General features: G+C 25.9%; 1 protein-coding gene across 1 annotated transcript; it reads right to left on the bottom strand.

The window, feature by feature from the left end:
- Positions 1-209: 209 nt before the first annotated feature.
- LOC107162028 (uncharacterized) lies at positions 210-23,024 on the bottom strand. Its single transcript, XM_015508715.2, has 12 exons — positions 22,704-23,024; positions 10,368-10,572; positions 9,848-9,959; positions 9,689-9,790; positions 9,502-9,618; positions 9,290-9,434; positions 7,866-7,985; positions 7,639-7,794; positions 7,336-7,541; positions 5,927-6,016; positions 5,627-5,846; positions 210-4,759 (listed from the first exon to the last, which is right to left on the bottom strand). The coding sequence occupies exons 1-12, from the start codon at positions 22,738-22,740 to the stop codon at positions 4,581-4,583; spliced, it is 1,689 nt and encodes a 562-aa protein (XP_015364201.1). The 5' UTR covers positions 22,741-23,024; the 3' UTR covers positions 210-4,580.
- Between the last annotated feature and the right edge of the window lie 1,229 nt (positions 23,025-24,253).

The following is a 24,253-nucleotide window of genomic DNA, read 5'->3' as shown; positions in this document are numbered from 1 at the left end:
AGTTGATACATTTGAGAGGTCAAGATTCCTTGTAGTTTTCAAAAGGATCAGGATATATTCCATGTATATATATATTTTGCTATTAAAGTCTTGGTATAATTAATATAATATATATTTTTCTATTTTTCATCAGTTCTAGAATGATAAACATTGATTAATAATAATCCCAAAATTATAAGCTAATTAAAATATTTAAAAAAAAAATCATGTATTATATAGAATATATATATTTTGTATGCAGAACATTGTATTAAATATTTAATGTACATGCATAATTTTTATTACACCCGACTTGACCTACCTTACCACACCGTAGTTGTAACAATTGAAGCAATGAAGTACTTGTCTTAAACAATTTGTTTGTGGAGGGTTTGAGAAATTCACACTACATACAAATAACAGATACATACATGCTATATAGGTAAATTAATATATTTTATTATTGATAAATAACTAAGTACATATATATGTTTTTAAATTTCGTCAATGAATAGAAGATATTAGTTCTACTTCTATGTCCATATCGAACATAATATTGTATAGTATATATATATATATATATATCTTAATAAAATATTTATTGGTTATACAATATAATACTATATGCTTAATAATTACCTTATTTTAATACATCATAACAAAAGGATCTTAAAAATGAACATTAACAGCTATAAGACTTTTTATATTTATACATTTTATAATGTAATGTAATAAAAAATAAACAATTAAAATTGTTGTTAAATTATTTTTACCCTTATACTATACACAATGTAATATTATAACTGTGGTGTTAAAGATTTCTTTAGAAACTTTGATTAATTCATAGAGTAAAAATATTTTAAATATCTAGTAAAATAAAAATAATAATAGTAAGGATGAATTACAAATAATAGTTTTCATTATTACTAAAGATCACTAACTTTTAGTGTTACAAATAGATCAGTGAAGGGTTTTGGGGGTATAATTTTAAATGATAAATCAAATGGCAACTATTATATAATTAAACTATTTAAATGGATGGGTAATCGGTGTACAACCTTGATATTTATTTAGACTATTGGTATTAATAATTTTTGATGAATCATTTGATACTTCATGAAAATAAATAAGTAATAACCAATAAATAAATTGTGTCATTAATTAGTGATTACCTCTATTGGCTATTACCAAGAGTAATTATTATTTTATAAACTAAATGATTTGAAAAAATACTATCTACATAAAACGTTGCTGTCCTTATTGATTTATATAATATATATTATAATTTACTGTATAATTAATAAATGACAAAATAAACTAAACTCTATCATTAAATATATACCTAATAAAAACCACAAACATAACACTTATGAAAAATAATATTTAATAGTTAAAAATATTATTGATATAATTATTGCAGATCAGATATTTGGAGTGGGCACAATGCCTATATTATGTATTTCTACCTTACAAAGTTCAAACCAAATTTGTGTTTAGCAAAGCCCATTTTGTGTTAGTTTTAATATTATTGATTGTAAAGTTAAGAATATTATTTTTTTTCACTCTTATTGCATTGGTTTTTTTTTTTTTTATATTTTAATCTTATAGCAAATCATGCACATTACTATAACTTGATTTAAAATTAATATATTAAAATATAAAAAAATCACTGACTTGAGAAAACAGATAACATAGGTAAGCATATAACATTAAATTTTATAACTTACAATTTACAGCAATATAAAACACAAATGGATTCTGCTGAAGACAAATTTACCAAGTTGTACACTTGTAAGAAAAAGAAAATTACTTGCGGACATCATGTCCTCTTAAAATGAAAACATCTATCTACACTTTAGGTCTTTAGCTAGTAAAACTTTGTGCATAATATAAATATGTGAATATAATCATTGATATAATATAACAGAGTGATATATCAATAAGCGTGCTCACCCCAGTTTTTATTTTTGTAAGAAATTAATTTATTAAATTCTGATTTTTCGGAAATTTTATTAGACTATACTCAAGGAAAATATTAGATTTTTTTTATACAATTTAAGGAGTAGATATTCTATGGACTTTATTTTGTTCAAATGAGAATCACCTCTAACCTAACCTGTAAATTCTTTGTTTTTAAATGTCGATTTATCTAAATCGAAATCTGAACTTTAACATAATGTAGTTAGGTACTGGTACTATAGATAATAAATACCTAGGGTTGGGAGATATGGGGGTTATGATTATTTGAATATAAATAATATAATATTAATTAATAATAATATATAACCATTTTATAATTTGTGTAATAACAAGAAGGTAGGTAGGTAAAGTAGGTACCTACTAGATTAATTATTAAATATCACATCCATTGCATACTTTTGTATATGTTTTTTAACTACCTACTATTATCCTCTGTATATAATATACTTTAGTAACTTAGATTTATGAGGTTTGGAAAAAAAGTTGAAATCATTACAGGGCACTCCTTCTATTATATAAAAATGATTTGAAAATATGGTTACTATGTTGATGAGGTTCTTTAAATTTCTAAAAATCTGAATTTGAATAAATGTATCATTAAAGTGTAAAACAATGGGGGTGAACATGCTTGGTGAATAACTCTATGTATATAATATGTAGGTACCTATATTGTACATGATATTTAAGTAGCATACATGAAATTTGGGGGAGGGTGTTGAATTCCTCTTGGATCTTTTTCACTATACAAAAAAGTGGAAATGTTTTTATAAAACATAAATATTTTTTTATAAGACCTACCTGCCACACACATACAAACTATAAATTAGAAATGTCTGTGTGTGTCACTGTATTATCATAGGAATATTATTTTAAATTTTTGCCTATAGAAATATATGTAGATTAAACCTAATAATTTATATTTTATAGGTGTTGAAGATTTGGTACCTATCAGTTTAATAAAATATTTTGATATTATTTGAATAATATCATTATTCTATGACGAGAAAATATAGCGTAACTTTAATATTATAGACATAACATCGTAAAATATCATATCATAACATGTCTATCGTATCGTATTGTAAGTAGACATTAGATAAACCTTAAAATATAACTAAAAATACATGTTTCTGTACAGCTGTAAGTACTAAATACTGATAACTTTATCTGTCATTAAAATATTAAAATATGTATCTATTTTCCACGGTGTTCAAATGTTGAGACACCTATATTAATAATCTATAATAGGTAACAACTACGTACCTAAAAATTGTAATTGACATTTTTGAAATATTTGATATTACAATTTATTATTCTACTACGAGTAGGATAATGAATCTAATACCTATATAATATATTAGGTATTATACCTGTTTAGGCATAAGCAAAAATAAGAAAAAAAAACAATAAATCATTTTTAAAAGAATAATATTAAAATGTATAATAACTAATAACAAATGCGTACTTTACTAATACCCAATCTATTTTTATAGTTTATTCTGTATTGAGTATAATAATTAGTCATGAGGCATATTAATTACCTTAACGCAGTGGTGGTTTTGAAGAGCTAGTGATGGGTCTTTTATCGAGGGACGAGGAGTGTGTTTAGGTGTTCTCCTTGGTTTTTTTTCTAACAATAAATTATTTATACTTTGTACATTTTGTACATATCATAAAAATTAAAACTATGTATTGCCAAGCCTAAAATATTTTTGAGAAACAAGAAATCATTGCTGCTAGGTGTTTAAAAATTATATGGTACCTAGTACCTACATATTTGAACTCTATTTATACGACAAATAGTTGATTTAACGGTCATTATAAAAAAGCGAAAAGGTTTTGTAAATGGAGCCACAGAACAACTCACGAAACATAATTAGCACGAGGCCCTTATGAGTTATGAATTTATGATTAATTATCATTTTAATAAAATTCTATCCTAAATCCACCACTGCATATAACAAAAAACAAAATTGTACATGGTAAGTATATACTTAGTGAATCCGAATCGTCTGCTACACATACCTACGCACTTTTAGGTATAATACATACCTGTTTATACATAAAATATTTATGGTAACTCAAATTTCTTTCCGAATGCATTCGCTGATACTTAATTATAGTGTAAAATAAAGTAGTTAAATACTTTCGAGTGATGACGCTCGAATTTCTAAAAATATACCTACCTAGACTACTGATGAAATATATATATATATATATATTTAATATTTATAAAGATATTAGAGTGTATAGATGATAGTAGATTACCTACACCTATATAATATGTGTAAGGTAAGATAGAGAAAAAATGAAAAATAAGATCGATTGCATATTTCTTAAGGAATACTACGCAAATAATGTTAAAAAACATTCAAGAGTACCTATAATAATAGAAAAGAAACAAAGCATATCTCAAGTAAATAAATCATATATATAATATAAAATTCATACCTGTTATGTATTAATGTAAAATCTGTTATTGAAAAATCTGTTATTGCACGTTTGAAATAATGGTCCCAATCTCATTTGCGTAGTACTCCCGTCAGACTTAAGATTAACTCAGTGATTGTATTATTTTTTAAGTCATAAAATTAACCCTTTTTATTTTCGATTTTCAGGGCCTAAATGAAAAATGACCCTCGAAGTTTTGCTCTCAACGGATGCGTGTATTGAGTGTGGTGTATAACGTTCACTGGTTGTTTTGTTAGGTTTGCTAACATGCACGCCAACGACAATTCCAAAACTCGGACAACACTCTGCACTATTAGCCAGCACCATGGTTGGTCATATGAGTAAACTCCTTAAAAATAAAAAAATAATAATATTGTTAAAATAGGTAACTTAACAGTAGGTAGGTATTGTATGAATTAAAATAACTCGTAAAAAAATAATAATAGGTATTTATCGATTTAAATAAAGCGTAGTCGTGTAGGTTAGGTTATATTATTTTTTACTGTGATGTACTGAAATCTGCTTAATGATTTCTCACCTGTATAATGACTTTCAAGTTTCAACTACCTATCTATTTTTTAGGTATTATCAATGCTCGAAGTACAAAAAAAAATAATAATTAAAGGAAATCCCGCACAGAATTGATAAAATTAGACTCTATCTCTTGAAATGTTTGACTTCAACTACCTCTCTTACATAAAAAAAGGAAAAGAAAAGTTCACCCTCAACCGTTTATTCTCCAACAAATAATCAAAATATGAGAATATGCTAGTAGAAACAACTTATGTGCGATTATACTAAATATTTTCGAGCATTAGTAATTCATTCACATTAAAAATAATTGTAATTAATTAAATAAATATTCATTTAAATTACAACTCGATTAAATTTCATTATTTTTTATGTAGTATGATAATAGTAAATTCTTAATTCGAGCACTGCAGCGTATTATAAATATATTTGATGGATTACCTATAAAAATGTTGCAAGACTGTAAAAATCCGTTTAATTTAGGTTAGCTACCTATGTTTAAATTCTATTACCTATTATAAGCTTTGTTAAAAAAAATCGTATTTGTTTATCTTTAAAAAAAAAATAGCCACTCGTAAGTCTAAAATAAGATAGGTGTAGACATGTAGTAAACTATTTTTAATACAGGTTAAATTAGCAATTCAGCGTGTTATATATTAATACAACCTATAGTAGGTATACTCACCAATCAAATTGATATCTGTAGCAAAGTTAAAAAAACATAATAACATTGCAAGTCCTGCACAGACATGTACGGTTTTTATCACTAAAACAATTTCTGATTTTGTAATAGCGACTTTAGAAGTACGTCTTCGAACGTTGTCCATTTTAGCATCTCCTGTTGTATTTCCTCGATTTACAAATGCAATATGATTTAATATCGTACTTAAAGTCATTTCAGAACTCTAAAACAAAATGACCAGTGTTACGTTTCAATTTCAATTAGTGTAAGGTTTTTGTTTCACGCGTATAATTGAATACTGACTAAATCTGAAAAACTGCTCGAATGTCTGGTCGTAGGCCTGGTTTCCTGATCAGCTTGACCGGTAGACTTAAGTCTAAAACTTCTTTGTGGCTGAAAATAATGAATATTGTAATCGTAAGCAATTTTTTTTTCTTATATCAGGAATAAATGCTTTGAAAATTATGGTTATCATATAAGCCTGAAAAGTTTTATGTGTCTTAAATTAAAAATTATATGTTATACCTAACTAATAGTGATATGATATTATAAGGAGTTAACATGGGTATATGATACTATTGATTATAGAAATGTATAATCAGTAAAAATTATAAAATATACAGGGTGATTCTTTTATCAAACAACACTCATTATTTCAAAAACTGTTGACTTTTTTCAAAATTGTAGATCCATCTTGTTCTAGAACTATATATTTTTTAAATATTTTCACCCTTATATTTATCACGTAAACCATTATCAACTTTTGATTTTTAAATGACAAACTATACTTAAAATTTCATAAACTAAAAAAGCTATTTTTCCAATGAATTTTCACGTTTAAATTTTCATTTTTCGTTAATCCGTTTACAAGATATAGCCTCCCAAAGTTGGGAGGTTTTGGGTGGTGTTTGTGTGTTATAGGTGTATGTTAGGTGGTATTTACACACTAACACCATATAAGTGTTGTTTGATAAAAGTATCACCCTCTATATGTGTTGGTTTCACCTAATACTTCTCCATGTCGGTAGGTGGCTTAAGATCATAGACCTATTAATAGTTTTATGCTTAAAGTGTGTCGTTTTTCATTCAATACGAGTCAGTTAAGTTCATTAGTCACTATACCTACTCAGTCAAAAAGACTCTACAAGTCTACAAACTGACGCCAATATCTTCATGGCAGAAGTCATTGCTATCAAAGACCAAAGAAGTAATTGTCTAATCCATTCGGAATTCCTATAAATAAAGCAGTCGTCGTGAGTTATTACTTCCTTAGCGCCATAACTTCTCAATACTATCAGGTGATTTGTCTAATGAAATTTCCCAACAGGAATTATGGTAAACTCAAATTCACACACTGCAGGTATTACTAATACCTAATGAGAAGTTAACATATTAGTAAACCAAGCTATATCATCTCCGGTATAAACAGTGACGTATTAATTTTTGAACAATTTTATCTGAAAATGATTTATTAATGAAAAGTGGCAATTTAATGGGACTAGACAACAAATTTAAAAAAAAAAGTCTAGTATATAGGTAGTAGATATTGTTACCAACAGAGCGAGAATTGGCCATACCAGCATTACCTATCCTGATATTTATAACCAAGGAGAGCAGTCATCTTGCCGTCAATGATATGATGTATACCACGAGCAAAATATATGATACTTAAAATAATGGGCTGTATTTGTATACTAGTAGGTGTATTTTACTTGTAATGGCGTGAGTAAAGATGACGAAGTTGTTGGTGAAGTATCGTTTGCTATGCCGGATTCTCCAGTTTTTGGGAATTGCCATGATATTGATTTTGCGAAACTCTTACGCCATGAACTCTCTTCTGGTTCTGTACTGTCACTTGCATTGTTATTGGGGCTTAATGCCAGAAATTGCTTACTTCCTTCCACACAACTCAGTCGTTCTGCGATGATCATAATTATTATGTTTGTAATACAATTGCAGACTGCAGTTTTATATTATAAATTATAATACAATTTTTATTATATGTAGGAAATTACTTTGAATGATACTTTGAACTTCACTCGATCTTCTCGAAGGGGTAGTTGGGCTTAACAATGAGCCAGATCTTTTTTGTCTTTGCACGAAACTACTAGCTCGCCGATTCATTCTATTAAAGCTATTAGCAACTTCTGATGGTGCCGTTATCTTGACAGCTGTTAATTCCATTAGTTGATATTAATACAAGACTATTAATTAAGACTAATTTTCTTTTAATAAAGCTTACTTGGCCTATCTTTGGAATCTGATTTTGATTGATGTGGAACTAAAAGTGCTGGTACAAATGCAGCTGCCATCGAGGTTGCTAAGTTATTGTATGGAGCTAATATTCCTAATTGCATTATACCTATATTTGAAATAATATCATAAAAATATGAAATATTCGATATAGGTCAATGTCATTCAACATTTAACAATTAATTTTATAATTAATATATGTATAAAATGTATTTTTAGATATTTATTTTATTATATAGTTATTACTAATTATAAATGTTACGTATTAATATATTAATACGAAGTTTCACAATGGCGTATGTTGGTGTGGATATTTTTCATTAATAATTGAAATATATTATATACATATATTTCTAAGCAAAATAGCTAATTTTATTTTATTTTTAAAAACACAATTTTCAGGATATTTTTATTGGGTACTTTTAAGAAATGTTCTCATACTTTTCTTTCATCTATTAAAACGTTTAATTTAAATGTTATTAACTGGATAATTAAATATAAGTACCTACCTAAAATTAATTTCACGATTCGCAAATTCTTATACAATTATGAAAATTCGTTATATCAGAACTCAGAAGTAAGAAAAATTTACTACGAACATTATTTTGTTCATCTCCGTGAATTTATATTATATTTAAGTATACCGAGAATTTAATTTCGAAACTGCTCTTTATAAATAATTGTACTCGAGCCAATAAGCTAATAAATAAACAAATAAATAAGTTCTATATGAAAATTAAGTATAAAAAAATATTTTTTCAAGAGTCAAGTGAGTTGTTTTGAGTTAATATAGGTCATTTTCAGTTTTCCTAGGGTCACCTTAATCCCAAAATGTTGAAAAAACATACTATTGGGTACCCATTAATAACCTAGTTTTGATATAGTTCCGTGCCTAAAATTATGTTGTTTCATATTCGAATAATTTGATGGTTTTTTTCTTTATAAGTGCTTAAATTTGAATTGCGAAGATATTTTTTAAATTTTATTATGATTTCTTGGACTATGTAAGTGTAGGTTTTTCAGAGCAAGATTAAAATTATTTTGAATTTATTAATAATATATTAAACGTTTTTTAATTTACGCGGAGAGGGTAACAACATTTGACGATTAATCAAACCTTATATCAACAAAATTATACTTACTTTAGAAAATATTTTAATTTTAAAAACATGCATGAAATTTTTTTAATTACAAAAAATGTAAATTTATATACTTTTAATTTTCATTTGGTGAAGGGATAGCATTCTCTAGGCGCATGATTATACCAAGCTCTAATAATTATTATGCCTAAGGAATCCAATATTATCGATTAAATTTGTCAGAACATAAATATGCTGATACATTTTAAATATGATAAATACAAAAAAATAAATATTTTTACATGTTAAATATTTTATATTATAGCACACATACCCTTGTGCCGTGAATCAAAGTTTTGTAGAACCGATTTTGGCATTCGCTTTACAAGTGTCATTACCTTAACACCTAAGTAAAGGAAGAAACAGCAAAGCCAAATTCCCCAAATATGCAAAAGAATACGCACAGCATTACCTAAAACCTGTTATTACAATACATTTTTATATTATTGCTTGTTGGTAATTGTTTTTACAATGTTAACAAAATACCCATAATTTGTAATCAATGGATGCAACTATATCAGCTGGAACAAGAACTCCGACAATTAATACAGTAGCTGTCACTACGACTGATTTACGTCTCATATTTGAAGGTCCCGCTTGCAGCTATAATCAAAACACAATTCGAAAATATAATTTGATTTGTAAAAGTTCATATTGTTCGAATTTATCATACTTGAGTTAGTTGTAAATAGGCTAATTGTAATAAGGACAGGGCTGTCACTAAGCTGCATAAGCCAAGATCCCATGTCAAATGCGTGACAACGGATGAAATGTTCTGAAACATAATAAATTGAGTATGTTTTCACATCATGGTATATTGACATTGACTTACTCGTCTTGTATTATATGGGTCGACAAATAACACGAACGCCCTACAAATACCTGTAGCCAGTAATAACGCATTAATTGCTGCCATGTATGGTTTTTTGTTAGCTGTTTGTGATCTTAAATTAAAACGAATACAAATATATTAAAATATAATATAGTTAACAACACTTTTTAAGGATCTAATGTCAATGTATTTATATAATGTATATAAAATCAATTAATGTTACCTATTATTCATACAATATATAACTAAATGCACTCTTGATCAGTAGTGTAGCCAGAAATTTTGAAGAGGGGGGAGGCTATTGGGTTTTTGTAAAATTTTCTTAAATATAATATTATAATATAATATAATAAAACATGCTAACTAAACATGGCCAGTGATATGGTTGTTGTTTTATATATATTACAAGGTAAGTCTTTTAATATATTTACCTAAGGTACCTTGGCCAAAGACTAATAATATACCTATCAATCTATCAAATATAAATTTTAATATAATATGATCTAAAATATAGACTTACCTGATGTTTAAGATTGAAAAAACGGCATAGAACGATAAAATGAAAAAAAGACAAGCAAATCCGTATGCATGAATATTAAATGTCCACACAAGTTGTTCAACGCACACATTATCCCACGAAGGGTGTGGTGAATGGTCCACAGAACTGGTCACATTGCATTTCTTCCATATTTTATCTTTACAGTCTTCTAGATTCTTAATGCAGTCTAAAATTAGAGTAACATTTTAATGAAGTTAATTGGCATCAACTATAAATTATGACACTAAAAAACTACTCGTTTAGTTTTGATAATTGATACTGTAATTAAGTATCTTTACTTAATATAAAATCTATAAATAAAGTTGACGCAGAAATTTTTGTATAATGTAGGTAGTAATTTTCCATATAACAATGAAAACAATTTTTTAGCGAACTGAGTATAAACTTTGTGTAGGGCATTCGCACACTCGATCGTGTACCTATATGTTTTTGTTTGTTTGTCTATAGACTAAAATATAGAGGTTGCATAGCTAATTATTATATTATCTATTATCTTATACACATAGAAATAATGATGAATGGTTTTTATTAAAAAAACGTGGCCGAGAGCAAAGTATTAACTTTATTACAATGTATTATTAAAATGATGTCATGTTTCAAACTTGAAATCACTTTTTTTTTTAAACGTGAGAACCTAAAGGTTTAAGGAATTTATATAAATATGTTTTTGAATGAAGTATTACTCGTATTACTTATTAGTTATTAATAATAATTGTGTATCAAATGAATTTACTGATTATCCATAGACCATAATATTATTAATTCTGCCCTATGGGCCCTATGATGAAAACAAGGCTGATGATGATTATAGTAGTTTGTAATAATTTTCTGATATATAATGCCAGATTCATAATTTTATTCTTATGACACATTTAGTTAGATTATTTAAAAATGTAATATAGTAGTTATGATGTCGGGACAATATCTTTAGTGTATCAATCATAAAATGTTTCTTTGTTGACATTAGCTATAGCAATTATAATTAATAATATAACGGTACGGCGTACGCCATTGACTTGTATCAAACTGTTTAATAATAGAAAATATTTATTGAGAAACCATACACAAATGCATAAATTAATTGTATAAGGTGATTACATAAAGGAAATTGCTTTGTCTCGTGTATTTGCATTGTTCTTTTTTTGATTGACATGGGATAATTATTTGGGTTCACTGGGTTTTGTAAAAGAAAACTATACAGAACACTGTTGCGTAATCGATCCTGTGTAAGTATTTGACATTTATAATGGAAAACATTTTCTTCAAATTTATTTTTGCAGGGAAGCTATATACACACAAATGGATGCATAATAATATGTAGGTACCTACTACCTACACATATTACATATTGGATATATAATATATGTATATATATAAATAAATATATTTGTATATATATATAATATACAACCCATATGTTATGTATAGTTAATATGAGTTTTACAAGGAATTCTATTTACAAACTTTCTAAATATGACAATAAAATGCACGGAACATTATATAGGTCTGAAACAATATGAAAGCAACCATGTTTTATAACGTTCGAGGTAGTTATTTTATTGAATAAAGGCTGTAAAATGTACACGAAATTAACTTATTGTTACGTAATTTGTTATTGAATTGTAAGAAAAAAAACCAATATTATATACTCTAGGATAATATAGGAAGTTTTTTAAAATTTGTTATATATATACAGTATACACATATATTTTTTGTATTATCTTTTTTATTTGTGTGTGATACCGAAGGTATAGAAAGTTATGTAAAGCCATTATACAAAGAAGAAGGTATAACATGACGAAATGGTTAGTATATACTTCAAAGTTCAAAATTGATCATTTTTAGAACGAACTATAGTTATTTTCATGGAAATGTAAAAACCTTAAGAACGCTGATATCTTGGTATAGAAAAATACGGAACATTTTTATTTTTAATTGCAAATTGTAGTGTCATTTGAAATTATTTTGAGGTATTATAAAGATTTCGATATTTTAGACTGCGCATTTCAATTTTAACGATTTTCATGAAATTAAGTCTTTTTTTAAAACTAAAAAAAACTAATTACTCAGAAAACTCTGAGTAGTTTGAAAAAACTAATAAATAAACAGAGCCTTTTACAAAGGAAATAAAAAAACACTTTTTTTAATCTATGTGTACTACACTAGTACTTATATATTACTTTTTCGTTAACTAACACATAAAGGTTAGATTTGTTAAAAACTTGAATCCAAAATACCTTGGGCAACGGTCATAAAGTATTTTTAAAGTTTTAGAATTAAAAAAAAAAAACACAAAATATAAACTTAAAGTAAATCAGTGTTCAACTATCAAAACCTGACGATAAAAAAATATTCATTACATTTCATTTAGGAAATATAGAATTAGCAAGTGATACCTATACAATTTAATATTTAAAATAGTTTTCATTAAAATTAATTAAAAGGTACGATTGAGGTTAAAATGATCTTTTTAAATAAGTTTTTATTATTACTTGTATCATTTAAGTAGAGTACAAATGTGTATTTTTTGTGTTCCTGAAGGCACCATAACAATATTAAAATTAATCCAAAACTATTAATTAATATAGGTTTTAAGCAGGGCTACATATTTATGCAAGAACAAATGGAACATTTGCACTGGGCCCACTCGAAAAAGGGGCCCACCGACTTCAACCATATAAAATTAATTATATACCGTTTTATCATATTTAAGGTAAACACAATTTTACTTGGATATTTTGATGGGTTATTATTTTATTAATTTTAATGTAGATTTCGCGAAAACGATGGCTTTAACCAACGTTAAGGATAACAAAATCTAATTGTCATTATTATCGTCTTAATACTATAAAATAAATAATAATAATATATTATTAATAACTATGCACTAAAATTTCATACAAAATAGTGTGGTACTACTAGTCAATGATGGGTATTAACTTGTTAAAAAGTAAAAGTTAAGTTAAAAAGTTAATTTATTTTAACTTTTTAATTTCACTCGTAGTTATTTTAGTTTTTAACTTATTAACTTATTCAGTTAAATTTTGTATTGTTTAATCTAAATTTGTATAGTTAATACTTAATTATAATTATTTTACAGTTAAATTAATTAATTTTTTTTTTTATCACGTATGGAACCAACAGACAAAACTTATTCCTTCGATTTTGGTAATTTATTTTTTTAATAAAAGCCCATAGGTGTCCTGGTGTCATAAATGTATATCAATCATGTTATATTTTAATCTATAGGTAATAATTAGTAAAGTATACTATTTATTGTATAGAATGGCTATTTTCACTAGTTTTATTTAATGATCTACTTGGTATTGAATAATCTGATTTAAAAAATATATATATTATGCGTACATTTTTGTTTTAGCATTGAAGAAAATATAGAAATAGAAAATTTGGGGCCCAAAATTGTAAATCGTACTGGGCCCACAAATTGGTAAATCATGCCCTGGTTTTAAGCATAAACTTTGGTAATTTAATTGGGTAATAAATTTAATTACATTTTTTTTTGTTTCGCAAACATTATTAGTTAATATACAACATTTCCATAAATTATTAATTGTATTTATTTATGTCAAGTTCACAAAAATAGAAGACACTTGTTTGAACTTTAAGTTATAGTGGTTTCATCATCTGTTATTGAGACACAATAATTTTTTTGTGTGCAATATATTTTTTAGTATTTTATCGTTTAATTTTAAATTAGTTCTTATAATTTTTCTTATTTAAATTATGAGTAAAATACGTATTTTTTCAATTGACGCAATTTCACATTTTAACATTCTGGAATTTTTATATTTGTGTACTGTTTACATAAAGTACATACTCATAAAAAATGTATAAACTTATATATAATTATCGATTATTATAATGTTAGGTATAATATACCTATAGCATATTAAACTGTGTTCTGCAGTACCTAATTAATTAAAAATACGATACTCTTTTACTTTGATTACCCGTCACTATTTTTTCAATATTTTATGTAGTTTTTTTTTTTTATTTGCCTTTTATTAAAAAATAATTATAGCAAATTCTATGTAGTTACTAAGCTAATTATTAAACAACTTATGTAGGTATTTTGAAAATTACTACACGATATTTTGAGGTAATAATATAAATATTCTCGTACGTATCGTCGTCGTGAAATTATCTAAATTGGGTGTAAAATATAAATTTTACTTCTACAGGAATGTAAAAATGTAAAAATGTCCTTTCAGGAGGAAAAAAAATAGTGTAAAATTTTTTCAAAATCTATATAAACGTACAGAATTAAATTTGATACATGATGGTTAATTATTTTTGCTATATAAAGGCACAAACCTTTCAACATAGTACACGCTGCCACTATAATACATTATTCAAAACGGCACTTAAAATAAAAATAAAACATAAATCTAACGAGTTAAGTATACAAGTACAGGGCGTAACAATGAAAGAACTGGCAAAAAAAGATACTTATAATTTAAGAAATATATTTATGTCAGAAAATTCTCAAAGATAATATTTTGAAAAAAAATTATTACGTTTTAAATTAATTTGTTCCAAAAATATTGATATATAAAAAAATTGGAAAAAATTAATTTTTTACCTATATAAATGTTTTGCCATCCACATTTGTCTAAAAATATGATTTATAAATCGGATATTTTGATGTTTTCCAAAAAAAATTTAAAAAAAAAAATTTCATTGATTAACAGTTATTTCATTTGTTTGGTATTCTCTGCCTAGCATATATTATTATCTAATTGATTTATTTAATATTAAATCAATTTAATTTGTTTAAAGTTAATATTATTATTTGTTTTGAAAAGAAATTTGTGAGCCATTTAACAAAAGCTGCATCACTGTATAAAAATTAAACATATTAAAATAAGAATAAAACATAACAAAAAAAAAAAACAACTATTGTCTTATATTATCTTATCACTTAATATGTGAAATGAAAAATTAGTTTCACTCATAAACATAGATATCATGAGTTTATTAAAACATTGTCGTATTTGAGATATTATTATAAAAAGCAATTTTTGACGAATTTTCATTGCATAATATTATAGTTCATTGATCATTAATAATATTTTACTACAACATTATATTCATACAGTTTTTGATTAAAAGATAAAATATTTAATAAATAATTATTATTATGTATATAATAATTTGTTATTGCAAAAAGGCTCAAAAGTAAATGTAAAAAGTTTTGATAGAATGTTGTTAGAGTTTAATTTTGTACATTTTTTTTTCATGAAGGTTATTGTTTTAAACTTAAATTAGATTTGATATACATTAATAAAACTAAAAAATAATACAATCATCATATCTATAGCTAGGTAGATGGATTTTTTAGGCGCTAATCAAATAAATACTCGCTAAAATTACCTATTATAACCTATACGTAAAAATTTAACTACTCATATTGTAAATTACTTTTTTTAACTTGACAAGAGTATAATTACGAATACCATTGTATTATTAATAATCGAGTATAATACACACTTTTTTTTAATATAGTACCGAGAACTGGAAAAAGAACCATTTTGTCAATGGCAATGAATATAATACATACTGATAATACCGTTTTGAATAGAGAGTGTATGTGAGTAAGAACTATTTTAATTCAACAATGTTCAATTTTTTTTTAACCTTTCTTCCCCTAATACTTGTTCAAAAAAATTCTTTTAAACAATGCCACATAAAATATTTTTTTAATTAAAAATTTTACTTAGATATTGCATATCTACCTTCAATTTACATTTTATTAAAGTGTTAAAATATTTAATTGAAATTTCCGAGAAAAAAAATAACGACTTGCATATAGTTGCACGGTACTTACCTTGGTATTTATATTTTAATTTAATTAGTTATGTAAGTTCTAAAATAACATTTTAAATATACTTGAATTTACAATGTACTTAGCAAAATATAGTTATCCTACTTATCTACTTAATTTAGAAACTTGGATATCAGGTCAGCTATAAAACATTAACAATTTTCTCTAAGCTTGCAAAGTTGCAACTCATTAATTAATTTAAACCAAGGCACATATGTGTAGGCGTGTAATATATTTATATAAAATAATATATTTTTTCATACATGTTTTCATTACAAGACACCATATCTCAAGTTTTTAATTGTTTGAATGACAGTACACATTTATAATTTAATATTCCACAGCAGAATATTTTTATGAGTAGATATTTCAATGTGTAAAATTTAATTTTATTATGTTTAATTCGAATTTCTAAATAGTAGTTAAATATAAGTACCAACATACCTAGAGGCTAATTTAAAAGTCTTTAAAGTGTAGATGAACAGAGTACAGGAAAACTGGGATATCCCACAATATTTTGGTCCACTAATCCACTCATCAAAACTTTCAATGATCAGAATATTATTAAATAGTTAAGTAGATCATTATTCAAAAAGTAAAAATTTGAAATTTAAAATAAATTATAATAATACAAATTATAATTATAATAAATTGTAAGAAATATAGTATTTTTCCAAAATGTTGTTTTGCAATAATATCAAATTATGCACCTAAAAAGAAATATTACTTAGTATATTATAAATAGGACATAGGTGGATATATAAATAGATAAAAATAGAGGAATTTTATTTTATAGTAGTTAGTACTTAGTAGTATTAGTACTATTATGAGTTATATAATTTCATTCATTTTGTAATATAAACTTTTGTTGGTCGTGCCATATACAAAATATTAAAATGCTCAAAACAACTCTATATGATTATTATGCTGGATATTAAAATATAAATTTATGGTACCTAATATAGGTATACTATCTACACAGTTTTACACAAATTATTTTGAACCATAAGACAAAATGTTTAATGATATTTTTTTAACAAGAACATAAATTAAATTGGTTTATTTACAAATTTTTACTATTTTTTATTTTTTACCTTTTGTTTTTAGAGAAAAGAAACAAACATTGTAATTAAAATCTTACTAAAAATATTTGTTTGAATAATTGCGTTAATAATAATTATTGCAAGTAAGATATCTTTTTAAAACTATAAATTCATCATTAATATGACTACCTACAATCTACATTATGTCATAATATATAACAGGTTACATACAATCAAATTATTCATGATGACTAATTACCAAACGAAGTTCTTCAATGTTCAGAAAACATACAAATTAGGTATGTAAATTATTACATTATTCATGATTTAGCAAGACTTAGTAGTTAGTTCTATGTTTAATCTATTTTTACTGAGCACGTGTGTTTGAACTATAATAAATGGCACCTATATAAGTATAGAAGCTTTGAGACGATGCCGGGAAGTTATTGATTTATATTTAAACTTGGTCCAAAACAAAAACAAAAAAAAACAAACAATTAAACAATTATAAAGTAAGTCTACTAGTCTACATTAAATAAAAATCTGGTGCATATAACATATCCCTCAAAGAAAATAGATATGCATTCATGTTTTCTATTATTTTATGGATTATCAGTTGCCTAATTAGAAAACAAGCACTTAGCAACATTAATTTTTAATCATAACTTTGTATTTGTTTAATAATTATTAAAATATTAAAATTTCTCTTGATAGTAATCTATTTGATGTATCAGGTCTTATCATGAAACATTTCGTTTTCAATAATTGCATACTTTAGATTTATATAAGACACAATGACACAATATTATAGTATTTGTATATATTTTTTTTTTAATCACATAACTTTACTACTTTAACTGTATGGAGTTGAATTGAATTTATTTTAATCAAAAATTAAAAGCTGCACAAAATACTATTTTTGAGTTACCTACGTATATTCTATATACATTGTATTTAATAGTTCTGGTATGAATTATGTAAATTTTCAATTCACCTTTTTACATAATACTATTGATTACACGGATGATATATAATACAGATTAAATATATACATACAGAATAAATAATGGTGATACGCACGCTATTTTATAAATTTGCTGTTACAATCATTTGAAGTGATACCATCTTTATAAACTATATATATATATATATATATATATATATATATATACATACATTGTATAATATATAATATTTATCTTTACATTTTGATCTGATGAGTATTCTCCAGGTTTATATATATAAATTGTTGTAAAAATGAGCTATAAAGTTATTGGTGGGGAGACACTCTGAAGGTATACCTCAGTATAATGTATTATGTATACAAAAAACTATTATTATACCTACATACATAGATAAATATTAAAATGAAGGTAACATGCGAATAAGTAAACAAGTACCTATGGTATTTTCATATTTTTGTTTGATTTTATAATTTGAGTAATGTATTGTGTTAATATCGATCTTTATTTTAAGACAGTTTGATTTTTCAATTTTGTACATAACAGTCGATTGGACATGAATAAATAGCATGTTGTGCTATTTTGGGTTGAGTATTTGTACATGCCAAAATCATGCGTACCTATTCACAACGACCCTTAAACGTTGTGCCATTATAATAACCAATAATATAAAGTAGGAAAATTATATTTTAAATTACTATGCTATGTTACTGAAATGTATTAAAATAGGAAAATGAATAATAATATTACTCATATATGCATAGCTATAGATGCCAATAGCGATAAATAAATGTGGTAGTCTTGATAAAATATACGTTGAGCATGATCCAAGTATCCCATCACGCGTACTTTAATTCAACAGAGGGCGAGGATAATTACTAATTATCAAAGTTGTATATAACTACCTAATTATAAGTAATTACTAATTAGTAATTAACCTATACTTGAAACTCGTAATATGTGCCACCGCATTTTTGTATTCAATACTTAGTATTCAGTAGGTATTGATTTTTTAATTCTTAGAAGAATACAGAAAAAATTGGCCAAAAAGTCAAGAACTGTTTTAATCCATATAACATATTAATGCGTGAACAATATAATATATTTTAATCCAAGTATGAATGTTTGATGAATTGATTGTACCCATTTTTCAAAACAAAATTGTTATAATTTTGAAATTATATTTAAAATTATTATGTTGTTGTAGGTGTTACTTTAAAACCCAATGGCCACATAGTTACTGAAGATCATCTGAATAAAAAAAATTATTTTATTATTTTAGACGAAGCTACGAGTGGAAAGAATGTATAATGGTTAATATAGATTTCGAAAATATGTGCAAAGAATGTTAAAAATATTATTCTAATATATTTTTTCAAAATTTAAAAACATTTTTCATTTTGGATTACATAAATTTAAATTAATAAATGAAATTAATAACTCATTAAAATTAATTTAAAAAAGTTTTTTCCGTCATCGTATTCTATAAAGGTCAGGTAATAATTAAAGTGTATAACAATGCCTAAGTATTATAATTTATAATTAAACTTCCACAATAAAACAAATCTGATTTATTGATTCCGCTTTGTATTGTTTACTAAAATAGTAAAATAAAATACAAGCATACCTAATAAATATAAAAGTTCTATATGAAAAATCTAGCCAAACCACTGTATTTACGGTGTAATTTAAAAGAAAGATAATAATTGTTGAAATAGATTTACTGTATACAATATACATATAGAGTACAGTATAATTTTTATTAAATTTATTAATTAATCATAATCATAATCAGTGTATAGTGTGAAAGTGGAAGCACGCTCAAAAGTTTGACAGTCCTTGTTAACCGTTAAGTAATATCTAATAAAAGTTGTAAGTAATACAAAGTTTGAAAACTTGTGTAATTGATTAGTAGATGGTATATAAATAAAGGTATTATTATTATTTATTGGATATATTTGTGAATACTTCGGCGTATAAAAATAAATTTTCAATTTGAATTTTCAAATTAATACAATTATTTAGTCAATACAAAAGTATATAATATACTCAGGTATCTACTAGTACTCTATTACCTAGTTCATTATTATCATATGCATTTTATCTAAGTTGGTAATCCAATAATTATGAAAATATTTTTAGTACTATTTGAGTTTTATGTAATGTTTTTATTTTTATTTTAAAGTCATAGAATCAATTTTTGTAACTTGAATACACTGTTGCATTATAACTTAAAATATTACATCCATTCTTTTTCAACACTTTTAGTGTGAACTGTGGAATGTTTTGATTTTACAATAATGTTTTTTTAATCATTAGTTTATTTTGCTGTATTATTTTTATTTTAATTTTATTTTTTTGAGCATTAGAAGTGCTCAACAAATTAGGTTAGGTATACTCCAAAGTTTGGATTCAAATTTTATCTAGTTGGTGTTATATCAGCATCTAAAAAATTGCTAAACTAACAAAAATGTAACAAAAACTTACAACTTACTTGTATGTAACATACTTGGAAAGTAAAAATATTTTATAATGATTTAAATTTTTATTAATTAACAATTATTATTTTATAGGTACGTGTTAAAAAGTTGATGATTTTTTTATTTATAATTAATTTTTTTTTCTTCAAATATGATTACCTATTTAATATAAATAAAATATGCGTTAATTCGGAGGACTTTTTGTAACATTAACAGTTAAACAAGATTATTATAACGATGCGAGGATAAGCTTTTAATATGGGGATTTTAAAATATAAACATATTAAACATTTTTTCAACTAAGCGTTTAATTTAACGAATTATACTTTTTATGATATAATATTTAGAATTGCTGTAATTATTTATGTAGGTACGTTATTCTTTGTACACCTATACTAATATAAATATATATGATAACATATAGATGAATATCTTGAAACTATTATTCTGAATTCTGTTTTTATACGCTAATAATGATAATGTATGATAAATAAACTATATATAATAGACACCTAGCTTATTTCATATTATTACTTAATGTTAAATACGTGTTATTAAGATTATATACTTGAATAATTATCCAAGAACTTAGGAATATTAAGAGTCTATATTATTTATATAGTATAGACTATATAATAATAGACTACTATTTATTAGTACCTATATAAAGTAAAAGTGTATATTCCCAATTGCCAACTGAAACTGTATCTACTCTAAAAACATTTAAAAATAATATTCATACTTGCTCATTGGAATTATTGTCATTTTAAAATATTTTGTTTGTAATGCACTTAAAAATGTCTTAAATCATAATTCGTAACTATATCCCTTTTTTTTTATTAGCTTTCAGTATACAGCTATTATAGCTCGGCAATTATATGTAGAGGCATGCAACAATAGAATATTCGATTCGTAAGGTATGATTTCAATTATTATATACATTTATACTTGGTCAATAGATTGTATTATATAAGCAATAATTAATTGGACTAAGATTTATGCAAATTAAATTACCGACCTAAAATATCGCCGTGCGGATGGTGTACATGTAGTTATATGCGGTTATTTGTACTCAAATGTATAAAGCTGAAATGTAATTAATTATTCTACAAAAAATATTTCAATTTGTTTCTATAAATGTACCGTTTAATTATAAACGTCCTAAGACGCGGTGCATAAAATACAGCATCTATAATTATATTATTATTGTAATAATAGTTGATTCTTATTGCACACAACGATAGCAATTTTATAAATATAGGCCATTATGTAATCTGTTTTGGATAATTTTACAAAAAAAATTGATTATTATTATATAGACGTTAAAGTTTTAATAAATTATACTTTTATATGTATATTTTATATTATGTATTACGGATTGTAGGTAGGTATTCAAATGGCATATACTTTATGATATGTCCTCATACATAAATATTTTTATCTTATATATATAGGTATGTATATAAACATGTAAGTTGTGAAGTATTTTACATTTTTGCCGTGTAAAGATGAGCGAGACGATAAAAAAAATCCCTAAATGATTCGTCGTTCATATGCTCGTACGTTGGCCCTTAAAGTCGGGTCGTAAGAACAGGGATGAAATATTAGTAAAAAAAAAAAAAAAACAGTTTAAAACCATCATCATACTATTAATTTTTTGCACTGCACAACATTATTTTACAGACGATAGAGGAAACGTCGGCGGTAACTTGACCAAAAATACGACAGCAATTATACAAAAATTATTAAACTCTATGATAATATATCTACGCGTTATGTGCGCACGTATACAACATATATTAATACAATAACGACGTGTATAATATAGGTATATTATCACCGAAACAATTAAATTACTTTGTGTTGTGGGTTATATAATATACAAAATTATGACTCTACTGTATCGACTAACCCTTGATCAAGGGATCGGTAGGAAGGGGTGGGGGTGGACTTTGGTTTTGGCTTACCTTGGCCGTGCCGTGTGCCGTTGTAAGATCGCTGCATAATGACGACGACGATGACGACGACGACGACGACGACGACGATGACGACGACGACGACGACGGGACACCGGCGATTACATAAGTGCTACTATAAATAGGCAGTAATAGTGTGCTCCGATATGTAGTCTACATCAATGTTTTGCAGCGGCTTTGGTCATGGTATATACCCCGAGCTCTGCCCGTGCAACAGATGGCCCCGCCGGGGCTCCTGGTCGCCGTGGCAACGGCTATTACAGGTGAGATGTTGCCCAGCAACCGGTGCCCAAAAATCCGGGCAAAACCAATGGCCCACATTCGTTAATCAATTGTCTCACCTTATCCGCCGACTTTTCTTCTCGCCGCGCACACTGTGCCGCTACGCCGGATGCTGTACAGTGCTGTTGTAGTGTTGTAGTGCTGTTGCTGCAGCTACTCCAGCATAATATTCAGCAATAATGCACGCGCCTATATTTATTGAACATCGTCCGCTGGAATGTAAAATAAATACATAACGCTAAGTAGACAAAGACTGTAATGATAATATTATATTATATCATGGCGTCTGTGTAAGTCCTGCAGTGCGCATACCTACGACATGTTATTAATATTTAATATTGTTACATTACAATATTTAGGTATAGTTTTGCATTGTGTACAATAATGTTACGAACAAATTGTACAATCACGTCGCGAGTTATGACCTGCACCGTTTCGATCGATTTACAATAAAATATATATATATATACTTGGGTATACGTCGAGTGTAAATGTATATATGTGTGTGTGTGTGTATATATACCGATTAAACATGGCGTTCGCACGACGTTTCATCTCGTTTGGGGGCTTAGAGTATTTTCACCCCTCTGCCCTCTCACATCAATGACAGTCGTAAAGCCGCGACACTATTGCTGCGCGTGTAATATTTTGGAACAACGATGATATAAATACTATTATTATGCTATGAACCTAGCTAATAGTATGCATATGTACGAATACTGTTAAGTGTTACGCTTTTGTCTGGCAAATCCATTTACATATTATAATGTTTTGTCCTAATTAAAAAATTAAAAACTACTGTGGTATAATAAAACAACGCGATTGAATTTATCGCAAGTCTAGCTATATGAGGGATGAGCTTTATAGAGAGTCGAGATAATTGATTTGAATTTTTTGAGCGTACATTCATTAATTCTACCGGTAAATGCATTAGTGTTTTAGAATATATAAGTTTTACATGATTAAAACATCATCAAAATCAAACTAGTACCTAGTTAATTATTTATTATTATTATTTATTTGTTTTCATTTAAAATAGAAATGTATACATACATGTAAATTATTACAATATTTATACTTAATTAGTTAGAACCAATAATAGTATTAATTATAGTTTAGATGAGTGGAATGAGATGAATTGGAAGCAAAATATTGGTTTACGACCCGTTCATCGTCTATAAGTTTTAAACACTTATAACTAATTAACATAAATTGCTGGTTCGATATTCGATTTGCATATATGGAAACGCTAAGGAAAA

Source organism: Diuraphis noxia, unplaced genomic scaffold (genome assembly GCF_037042655.1).
Source record: "Diuraphis noxia isolate RWA-SAM2 unplaced genomic scaffold, SU_Dnox_SAM2 contig0005, whole genome shotgun sequence".
In the NCBI taxonomy this organism is placed as follows: Eukaryota; Metazoa; Arthropoda; class Insecta; order Hemiptera; family Aphididae; genus Diuraphis; species Diuraphis noxia.
This window is presented reverse-complemented; position numbering and strand designations above follow the sequence as displayed.

Coding starts and splice junctions, on each gene's coding strand:
- LOC107162028 (XM_015508715.2), bottom strand. CDS start 22,740: ATGCAGCGATCTTACAACGGCACACGGCACGGCCAAG. Junction 9,960..10,367: donor TTTTCAATCTTAAACATCAG/GTAAGTCTATAT, acceptor TTTTAATTTAAG/ATCACAAACAGCTAACAAAA. Junction 9,619..9,688: donor CCTATTTACAACTAACTCAA/GTATGATAAATT, acceptor TTTTGATTATAG/CTGCAAGCGGGACCTTCAAA.